This window comes from Tuber melanosporum (assembly GCF_000151645.1).
Source record: "Tuber melanosporum whole genome shotgun sequence assembly, scaffold_3, strain Mel28".
Classification (NCBI taxonomy): Eukaryota; Fungi; Ascomycota; class Pezizomycetes; order Pezizales; family Tuberaceae; genus Tuber; species Tuber melanosporum.
Genome location: NW_003298974.1, coordinates 1,229,815 through 1,240,719, shown reverse-complemented (window position 1 = coordinate 1,240,719; position 10,905 = coordinate 1,229,815). Strand labels below are relative to the sequence as shown.

At 45.5% G+C, this 10,905-nt stretch overlaps 1 protein-coding gene; it reads right to left on the bottom strand.

Moving 5' to 3' along the window:
* Nucleotides 1-2,106: 2,106 nt before the first annotated feature.
* On the bottom strand, nt 2,107-2,845 carry GSTUM_00006831001 (uncharacterized protein; the record flags this gene model as incomplete). XM_002838986.2 has 2 exons in its annotated part: nt 2,107-2,691; nt 2,746-2,845. The coding sequence occupies 2 exons, from the start codon at nt 2,843-2,845 to the stop codon at nt 2,483-2,485; spliced, it is 309 nt and encodes a 102-aa protein (XP_002839032.1). The 3' UTR covers nt 2,107-2,482.
* Between the last annotated feature and the right edge of the window lie 8,060 nt (nt 2,846-10,905).

The following is a 10,905-nucleotide window of genomic DNA, read 5'->3' as shown; positions in this document are numbered from 1 at the left end:
GCGTGTCCTAAGTCAATCACCCTGGCAAGACCCAAGACTCATAATCAAGTCATGTGCAAAATCCTTTCACATCCATGATAGCGTCCTTCTCCTTCAAATTCCTTTCCCACTTCTCAAGTTGCCTCTCCAACTCACCTATCCTGCCCTTGTAACTGCAGTTCTCGGGAGCCAGACTGTCAATATGCTACAAGCTAGACATTGCTAATTAAAAAAAAAAACCACTTTAAATTCCCTTACTGTGTTGTGATTGGCTGAAACCCAATATTGTAATTTGTGCAACAAATACTAAAATCAGTTGGTGTGGTTGTAATAGTAACAGTCCTTGTGTTCTGGTACTTCTTGCTGGGTACTTGTAGAAAAGAGTAAGAAAGAAACTTAAATATCACTTAGCAGAATTATAGTATTAAAATAATAATCAACTATTAAAAGTACTAGTACATGTAATTACTTAACTTTATCTAGAGATACAGCAGCAGAGATATTATAATGTATTGGTGATTAGTATTTGATGATATTGAACTACCTGCTAATGAATTAATTATCTTCAAATTCCCTTTCAACCGGAACATCTCCTCAAAATAATTACTAATTTGAATACCACGACCCTTGCCTACTACAATGATGCATATTTATGATAGGCTCGAGCACTTCAGAAATACTAAAGCCGAGTCTAGTCTATTTTAATTTATAGAGCAGATTTAACAGCTTCACTGGAGATATTTATACCCGGCGCAGCAGAATCCCCATAGCAGCACCTCTCCATGCCATTATCATATGCCCAATAATCCTTACACGAGCCCACCAGACAATACCTTGAAATGGCTCAACTACGATACCAGGCTAGTCACTCCTCAATCCTACAAGGAAGTTTTCAAAAAGAATCACCATTGGCCCCGCAGAGTTGTTGCTCGTGTGTGGTCTATATGTCTCGCATTCCCTAAAGCTGCCTTCTCGAAACTTTCCAAGCCCACAAAGTTGATCACAATTTTCTTTATGGTACAACCCCACAACAATCTATACTGCAAATATATATTGTCCAATGAAACTGCTTTTTCCTCCTAATTCCCTCTCCACTTTTCGTAATGAACGACCAATAGATCCGTGGAAAGTGTGTTGCAAAAGAGAAAAATAATAATAGAAGAAGCTCCAAAAGTCATTCAGAAAGAAGGATGACATACAGCAGACACTGAGAGCCGAATGGTAATTATACTCTTTCTTCCAGAATCTTCAGAATATAGTCGAGGTTACAGTATGAGACTGGAGATATCCGACCCCCCTAGTCAACTGTTAAAAGGTTTCCTGGGCTTGGCATGGAGAGGCTCTCATCGCTTGTGGGAGTTGTTGATATGGATTCGTTGTAGTGTGTAGTGTGGCTATACACGATCTTAGTGAGTATCGTTTCTTTTGATTCCCATTTCCAATCCTTGATTCACAATTGCTTTTGCCCTACCGTTCCCAACATTCTACTATAATGCCACTAGCCATCGCTCTTATGGGTTTGCCCTAAGAACGCTCAACGCAACACCCACAAATGGTATCATACATTACTATGATACCGGTATCCCCCCAACCCCCCTAGGCACATATTGCGCCATCGTAATTGAGTTGGTTGGGGCGGGTCTCAGATCATGAACACTCCCGCAGTGGCTGTGCTGTGCTGCGTTCCTGACCCTGCTAAAACACAAGCGGTCCCAACAGCCAACACCAAAACTCAAACTCTCACACCATTGCCAGAACCGCCAGTAAACCATCTATGAAGAGAGAAATGGTAGAGCTCCGTCCAATTTCTGCCCCCCAGGACGGAATGGCAAGCGGGCAATCGGTCCCTCGCTCTCACCCAAAGCAGCGGAAGACTGGGGGTACGATAGTATTGTACTGGGACGATCACGAGAAATCTAGCCAAACCACCCAAGTGGGAACTAACAAACTTCACCTACCATATCATAGACCGGGGAATTTGACAAATCGTATACTCCCGGAGCACAAGCTGACACACACCAAACCTAAGCGACATCCAAAATTGACAAGCGAGCGAGTGATCAATAGTGACTACGCGGTTATATTTTTCTGGAAGCTTCAAGTCCAGCACAAGCTTTGCCAGGCAGAACGTGTAGACTTTGGGAAACAAAGTATTTTAAATTAATTTATCGCCTCTAGGAGGTCGTTGCTTAGGAAAGGCACCGGCGCCGGAATCGCGAGAAGAAAAAAAGCAAAAAGCAGTGGAGTCGGACTCCAGATTCCGGTCGTAATCCCAAGCTAAAGTGCCGCGCAAAAATGCGGCCAAATAGATACCTCCCCTGCGCAGTGTCGAAATCTCATCCAGTCCGTCCCATCCCAAATGGGAAAGCCCACAAAAGTAGGAAATTCGTCAAAGCAAAAAACTACAAAAAATCTTCTGCCTAAACCCTGACTAGGATAGGTAGAGAAAAGTAAGAGGTGAAAACACTGCTATCAAGAAGAAAAGGGGGGTAAAATAACCTCCCTAAATATAATCACCGTCCGCTCCGCCCACGGGATCGCCGTCTTCGCCACCAGCAAGATCATCGTTGTAATCGTGACCGGACATAAAGGGTCTTGTGTTTGTTCTCCCAAAGGCTCTACTAGGGTCAGCTGGAATTGGAGGGTCTGATGGCACCTGAACTACTGCTCCAATTCCATTCACGTAGGTCGCCATCGATTTTACAGCATCATCTATTGTGCCAGGTTAGCGACAAACATAGAAGGAGAACTAGTTTGATAACCCACTTATGCAAGTCCATTTAACGTTCTCTTCTTCCAAACTCGCCAAAACTCCAATCTCCTCCCAAGACTCCCCCTCCCGACACATTCCCTCCCTAAATCTCATTAATCTGCGCCAACCCTGCTCTTTAATAGTCCTTACTCTCTTCAGCCCCTTCTGCTCCTCTTCATACTCGGCAGTACTGATAGCGCCTGTACTAGTAATGTCTTTGGCTTTGTTCGCCGACAGCTGCTCTCTCAAGCTAGACTGAACGGCCTCCCTAAACGATCTCTCTCCATTTTGTTTTCTCACTCGCCTAACGGTCTGCTCAAGGGCAATGCGGTCTATGAAGAAAGGGTCCCCGTTGTGCGAAAAGCGAACACCGCCACCAACACCTCCAATATCAGTCCTAACCCCCTCCTCATCAAGTTTGGATTTCTCCGACTCATGGAGGAACAAATCGCGACAAAGGTAAGGTGCATAGACTTCCAAATATTGAAGATTCCTTCCATATACTCTGAGGAGTGGGCAGAGGTGAACTGGTGAAGGGTTTTCTTCTCCAGTTGGTGCAAGGGGCTGATAGCTCTCGAGTTGGTCCCTCGCTTGCCGGGCGGAGCGATGGCGGGGGGGAATATGGAGAGTAAAATGTGTTAGATTCGGGAGGGCAAGCGGCAGAAGCACAGATAATGCTGGGAGACTATGTAAGCGATTGAAGCGATGGTTATAAGTTGGGACCAAACGATACCTTCATAACTTAAGCCAACAATGTTTCTTAGCTCCAGCCGTTTCAAGCATTCTGCACGAGTGAGGGCGCCCATAAGCACTGAGTCATTCAGCTCTGGGGCAGAATTCACCACGAGTCTGGTCACTTTTCCTAGCCCTTTGAGGTCGCCCTCACCAAACTCCACAATTTTTGCCCATTGAGAAGCCGGGCTCCCTGGGTCATGTAAAACCTCAACTTCTCGTAAATCGGGGAAACTAGACCCATTGAAAATTCCAGACCAAAACTTCGGATTGGGATTACACCCAGAACCCGAGCGACCCCAAGACTGAAGAGCGGTGCGGCGACTAGGTATCACTTGGCGGAAGGAAGGCCGGGCAGGAGGCACTGAAGCGTTGCCCGAGGAAATCGAAGGAACACCTACTTCAAGAATGAGAGTGGAGACACGGGGAAACGTTTCCAGCCCAAAGGAGGTCAAGGGCTGTGCATCGCAGGAGCCGTTGGAGATATGAAGGGTGATACTGACACTTGGGCAATAACTGTATTATCGGGGTTAGCCTGGTGCAGGTATCCACGGGTTTGGGGTGTGACGAGTGATAAAAACAAAATACTCCAGTGAAACATACCCTCCAAGAGCTCCAATCATCCTAGAGAGCATTACAGCTGTTGGCCTATTGTGATTTAGACTCCCGGACTCGCTTGCATTGGGATCGATGGTCAGGTGCAGGGTGACCACATGTTTGCTCACAGCACCTCCCCCGGATTTATCGAAGCGTGCAACATGATGCAAAGTACGAATGAACAAAGTCAACCTTTCATAACTAGTGACTTTGGCATGCCGATACAGAGGTGACTGGACCGAAGTATATAGTGCCCTATTAACCCTCGCAAGACGGGTCAAATCCCCGTAGGGCAAGGAAAGATAAATTTGTTCACTATAGGATTCCTTGGTTAGCTGTAGCTCCAAGGATAGGGGCAGGCATAGACAGACGATATTTCCGTGGGAAGAGTACACAGCAGACTGCCCCCGCTAGGAGAGGAGCGGGAATAAGGGTTGTAAGGATTGCGGTACATATTGGGAAATTTGATTTATCTGGTATCAGGCTCCGCTGGTAGGTGAGGAGAGGCAAACAATACCGGTACTGAGCACAAATGAATACCGGTAGCAGCAAGCAAGATACCGAGCACTTTTAGATGTAGCAGTAAAAGGTGGTGGGCCGGAAACAAGGGACGAGTGGTCACAAGTAGGGGTGATGAGCGGAGTTTGGGTTAGAAAAGGGGAGGGAGAGTGGGTGTGTGGACAGAAGGAGGGCGAAGGCAAGGGAGGAGGACGAAGGTGGTGGATGAGGAGGGGTAATGACGACGCCACAGACAGGGCGTTGTTGGTGAGGCAAGGGAGGAAGGCAAAAAACAAGGTAAAAAAAATGAGGTTCAGCGTGCAGTAGTATGATACAAGGGAGCGGGGGGTTCACTTGTAACTACGGTGTGAGCGGCCCCGCCTTGAGCATTCCTAAAGAAAATTGAGGACAGGAACAAGCACGTATGCTACGATACCGGTAATCCTGCTGTATGATGGAGAAAGGCTTCATGGCCGCTTGCCCCGCAGGTCTGGGCCACCATGGCAGGACGAAAGCCAGGGGTGCTTATTGCGCAGTGCGCTCGCTTCCCAGCAGAGCCTCATCCAGGAGGGCGAGAAGGATAAGTAGAGTTGGTTCGCCAGTCATGCTTGCTGGAAGCTGAGGCTTGGCGTTTCTGCCTTAATTTCCAGGGTGAATCAGTGGAGGAGGACGGGAAATCAGCAGTCAGGGGCAAATCTTCATGAAAATTTATCACCACATTCGAGTACTCGTACCGTACCGGTACCTGTACCGGTATGAATCAGGTTGAGGGGGGTGGGCAAAGACAATAATACCGGTGCTCGAGTACAATGGCGCCGGTAGATTTCTCAAAAACCCTATTATGCCAATTTACCATCCCCTTTCTAACATGACTCCTAGCGACGTACCGGTACGAGTAAGGCACATGTGCGGTGGTATCATGAAGTAGACTCCCAACTTATTGCGGTATGGTAACATCTTTATTCCCCTTTCACTCCCCGACCCTAGCCCGGTGAGTTAGAATATAGACACCTCACGGTACCGCACGGAAGAGGCCGGAAGGGTTCTTTGGAATAACTGTGAGCTAAACAGCACCCAAGCTCAGTGCACTCGCCCAACATTCCCCGCTGCCGGAGATATCACAGCTCAATACCGATATTCGCGCAGAGTGGACAATCACTTCGTTCCTGACTCATCAACATCTGCATGCAAAACGCATCCTAGCGCGTGAGTCAACCGTTTATCCGCAAGCTCACAGATCACAGATGCCAGCAAACGGTTCTCGGTTTGCAGGGTTGGAAGCGTCGTGAAAAGTGTTTTAAATTTATGTGGTTACTGCGGTAGTAACACTGGCTGCTGTCATCATATCATAATATTATGATACCAGTAATTCACTTACCACCCTTTCCGAACATCACAAAACCTGAATGGCTGGTCAGAACTCACCTGCAACCTGCGGTTTTTCGAATGCCAAGCCACTTCACTCCTGCTATCGGCAGCTTACCGAGCTCGAAATGAGCGATCCGCCCACCTTCAGCGTCTAGCCGAGATCATGAGTGACGTCTTATGATCAAGCGCTGTCCGGCCATCCAACAGCAATTCGCCCCCTGCAGTACTCGCACCGCACATCACTCACACATCTTTGTCAAGAGTGCCCCCGCATCAGTGAGGACTCCCGCAAAATTCACGTCTGGCCTGGCGAAGGCATTGCCGGCAAACACGCCTGAGCGAACTGCCTTAGAACGATGCTCTAGCACTGGCACTGTACGGTACTTGGGAATAAGAAGGTTCGGGCGGAAAGCGGTTCCCACGGAATTTCAGGCCGACAGGCTCATGGCGGGGGCCATGCTCACATTTTGATGACCTGCGACCAATCAGAGGTGTTATTTTTGCCGGCTTGCAGAGCCCCATTGTATTCTGGTCTGAAGAACCCGAATGTGACAAACACCGGTATGGTAACAGACTTACTACATTCTGCGAACCTCTACATAGGGAAACCAACGGAACATACCCAAATCCCCCCCCGCATCCGTCACTGTGGTGCAAGCCAGAAACGGTTCCGAAGGGTGTAGAGCCGATTGGGGAGGGGATTATTATTATTATTATGTATCATTTTTTTTGGCATGAAGTCTCCGGTACGAGGGAGGGGAAATTGTGAGGGATGACTCTTTTTAGCCCATTTGCAATTCATTGAGTGAATTCATCAATAGGTGACACAAGCGGAAGGTACAGGACTTGAGTGGCGGGGTAAATTTTACAGCGATAACATAGCGCAAACTCCAGAGAAGCTGGGAGGGCACGGGAACCAGTATCTATTGGCTCTTAGACTTCGTTAGAGGAAAAAATGAGCGCTAAGATCGATTCTTAAAAATACTGTTATCGATACCGGTATTACTTGTACATGGTAGAAATACCGTTGAGTGTGTTGGAGATTTCTGAAAAGGGGTGTACAGTACATACCGAGATGTGTCAGCCACATATTCTACCTCTTCAAGGTTTCTTCTGTTCTGACTTCTTCTCTTCTTCATGTCCTTTCACTGTACTCAATACTTTTCATGTCCCTTACTGTAAGTTACTGGACAATCAACTAACCTTTCCCTCTCTTAATACGGATATTCTGGTATTTCTGAAGTCCGTTCTCTCTTGATTATATATACAACCTCAGGCGTAATCATTTCTATATTTTTAATACCATGGATGATCAAATCCTGCTAAATTATACTCTCTCAGAGACAGGATTACTAATGACAGAATGGACCCTTGAAATGCAGACAGTCATATGAGTCAAGTGCTAACTGAGTTCCTGAAAACCACTACTCCCTAATTCTCAACTTGGTAGACCCATGACCACTGTCAACCTCTGCATTTTGTAAAAGTAGTACTTTAAATTTGATCTCCAACTAAACTATGACTCCCACGCAGTAGCTACTAAAGAATACTCCTCCTGGGTAGAGGTGCTTTACAAAAATTAGTACTATAATAAGAACATTACTGGCGACTTCATCTCTAAGTCTACTTTAACCTGCCTCTATGCTAGATTCTTATACTGTATACTGGTAATATCTACAATAATGAAATAAATAAGAGATTCTGAATTTGAAGTATGATAATTATATATGACAACTTTATTAGGAAAATCTGACTTTGGAGGCCGCATTTGTGAATCTCTAGTATCTCCTATACTCTATACTAGGATTGCCATAATCCCACTACCTGCTTACTTTGAAGAAAATATACTAATACTACTAAAGAAGAGTAAAGGGCAAGAGACCTTTGAGAACTAAATAGATATTAGGTATTATAGAAGAGAGCTATTATTAAATTCAGAACCTGCTGTAAGTGCAATATTTACAGGAGTTAATGTGATAAGATTGTAGACTTGTAAAGCCCCTCTACTAGGTTAATATCAATGTACAAATTCTATTTACTTCTTTTATCTTACTTTTTCTGTTATCTTAGTCTTTATCCCTTTAGCAGATAATTCTATTACCGCAAAGAGCTTCGCCTAATAAAACTAAATTATAATCTGTATATTAGCAATACTGTAATGTATTTGAAAGATATTAATGATGTTTTGGATAAGGTATTGTGCATTGATAAAATTAACCATGATTCAACAATCGGTAACAATCCACCCCTCTTCATCACCCCATACTCTCAACAGTACCCAAAAAAATTGCTGTAAGTCAACTAAGAGAAAACCATTGTGCTCAATTCTTTTTTTCAATAAACTATACCTCCTAGTCTTCGCAGTCATGTCAAAAAACCTATTCTCTCTACACATCTTTCTGAGTTTACCAGGGGGAGGATTATCAGGTTACATAAACCTCAGATGAGATATCAGCAAATTTCCCACTACCTTAATATTCTCTCTATACTACTGTCAGAGATACAATCGCACGGGGACATCAAGAGATCCAGGAGAATAAAGGTAGAGGAAGACATCCTAAAACTACCAAGTCACAAGATGATGCTATGGTGGAGGAAACTCTCAACAATCGCCATACAACCTATTCTGACATCGCTGAGCAAGTTGCTCCCAATGTTTCTAGTAGGATGGTAAGGAGAAGACTTGAAAAAAAGCATCTTAGAAAGTGGATGGCATAAGAGAGAGTTCATTTAGATAAGGATCTAGCTCAAGAGAGGTTAGAATAGGCATTAGCTCATAGGTATTAGATAAAGGAGATGTGGAGAAGGAAGGAAACATGAGGAGATGAGGTAGCTGTGGAAAGGAGTAAAGAAAAGAGGAGAAAATGGGTTTTCAAATACCCATATGAGAAATAGAATAAAAATTGTGTTGAACCTAAGGCTAGGAGAAGGGAGAGAGAGATTAGCCAGATGAGGACTGGTTGTTTTTATAGCCAAACTCATGGTCTTTTTTTGCCTGTTTTTCCTGATCAGTTTTCTGCTAGGTGTGGAGTTAGTGGAAAGTCAATTATTGATATTTATGATCATTATGACTTTCAAGGGATATGGGAGAATATCAGAGAAAAGGCTGGAGAAGAAGAGGTACTTTTTATCATTAATAATGCTAAGACTGACTTGCCTTTTAGGAGATGGCTCAGAGGGCAGGGAATTATAACAAGGGAAATTCCTGTCTATTCAACAGATCTCAATCCAATTGAAAATATTTGGTCTCTGGTGAAAGGTAAGCTTCACAAGCACTACCCTGAGCTATATCTTATGAAGGGTGATATCAATATGGTCAAGAAGGCAAAAGTAGAGGCTATTTGTAATGATCCCTCTTTGGATAGTGAGTTCTTGGCGATGGGGAACAATACTTCTCCTCCTCTTCTTCTTCTCTTCATCTTATGATAGCGCTAGGCCTCTGCCTCCATTACTAATAGTACAAGACCTTTGTCTTCTATCAGGAATACCTATCGTAAGCTTTCTCTAACTCTTCTGTTGTGCCGTGCTTTCTTTGACATAACAATAATCGTTGCAATAGTAATAAAGATTGTAAAGGTGTTTAAAGTAATAAGTAGGAAAAGTACTTAGAATTCAATCTAATTTTATTTAAGCTTGTACCACTAACACTGGCATACAATGAGCCTCCACTGGCATAGGGATTCCGCTAACCGGAATACCACTAGTCCTAAGCTAACTAAGTCTACAGCCCTGCACCTGCCATCCCCAAGTCATGCCCATACGAGAACTAATTACAAGACCATTAAACAACCCAGTGCTCATCCCAGTCCAAGTCTGTAGCCCCTCTGGTATGAAGCCAACTAGCACTAAGCATAGCCGAAGATGAGCAAAAGACCAACCCGACCAGGTTCCTTGTCCAACAAACAAAAATCACTACTACCTGGTCTGAAAACCATCCCGCAAAACTCCTACCACAGTAGAAAACTAACAAACATACAAACTAAACCTACAGGCGACACAATGGCAGGGAGGAGGCAACCAATATGTCAACCTCTCGCACCTGCATGCCAGGCCGTCGACTCTATAAACCCACTTTGCCAGTTGCCTGTAAGGAGCATACCGGTAAGGAGGACCGGTACCCGCTACCCGTCCCTCAAACAAAACTACACACACATAAGAAATACATAGAGGTGGTGACAGACTGTGAATGTCAGTAGGGCCTATCTTCCACCCGTGGTGCCATGCCCCCTCCAGCCAAACCCATAGCCAAACCAAAGAAACCAAACAAATCCCACAAAGCCTAGTGTACAAAGCCCAAACAAGTCCAATCGGGTAGTCGCAACCAGCTATCCGCACAGGTGACCATCAGCCAGCCGGTCCATCGAGGAGCTTTACAGCACTTAGCAGCTTCACCTAACAGCCCAAACCTGACTGGAAACACTTAATTAGACCTCGCCCAACCTGACACAGGCCCGACCGGTGCTTGTAGGTGCTTCTCCCCCCCTAATCAGCCCCCCCCAAGCCCTACATGCCAGACGCCACAGAGCCCATCCAGCCCCCCAGCCCCTCAGACAGATCAACCGTCCGATAGCCACAGGACAGCCCATATCTAGCCCCATCAGGCAGCCACTGGTCTTGGCCATACCAACAGAACCCCAACCCCCAGCACCTTGTAGCCGAGGAGAACCCACCAGCCACAGCTGGGAGCCACAATAGAGGCAGTCCCAATACCCGAATGCACCGGCACCAGCCTTCTATCCAACCCAGTCGAACTGAAGCTCAACCAAGCCGGGAAAGAGTATGCAGAGCCAGCTGAAGCCAGCCCCACAGGTCCGGTAACAAGTATAAAGTGAACAATGGGCAAGAGGGGCTACCAACTGACATGATGTGAAGAGGGAGGGTGCACAAACAGGAGCTGACAAACAGAAAGTAGGCCTCACTTGCAATGGGTGAAGCCACCAACTGCAATCCGTAACTGAACCACCCAAACACACAGACAA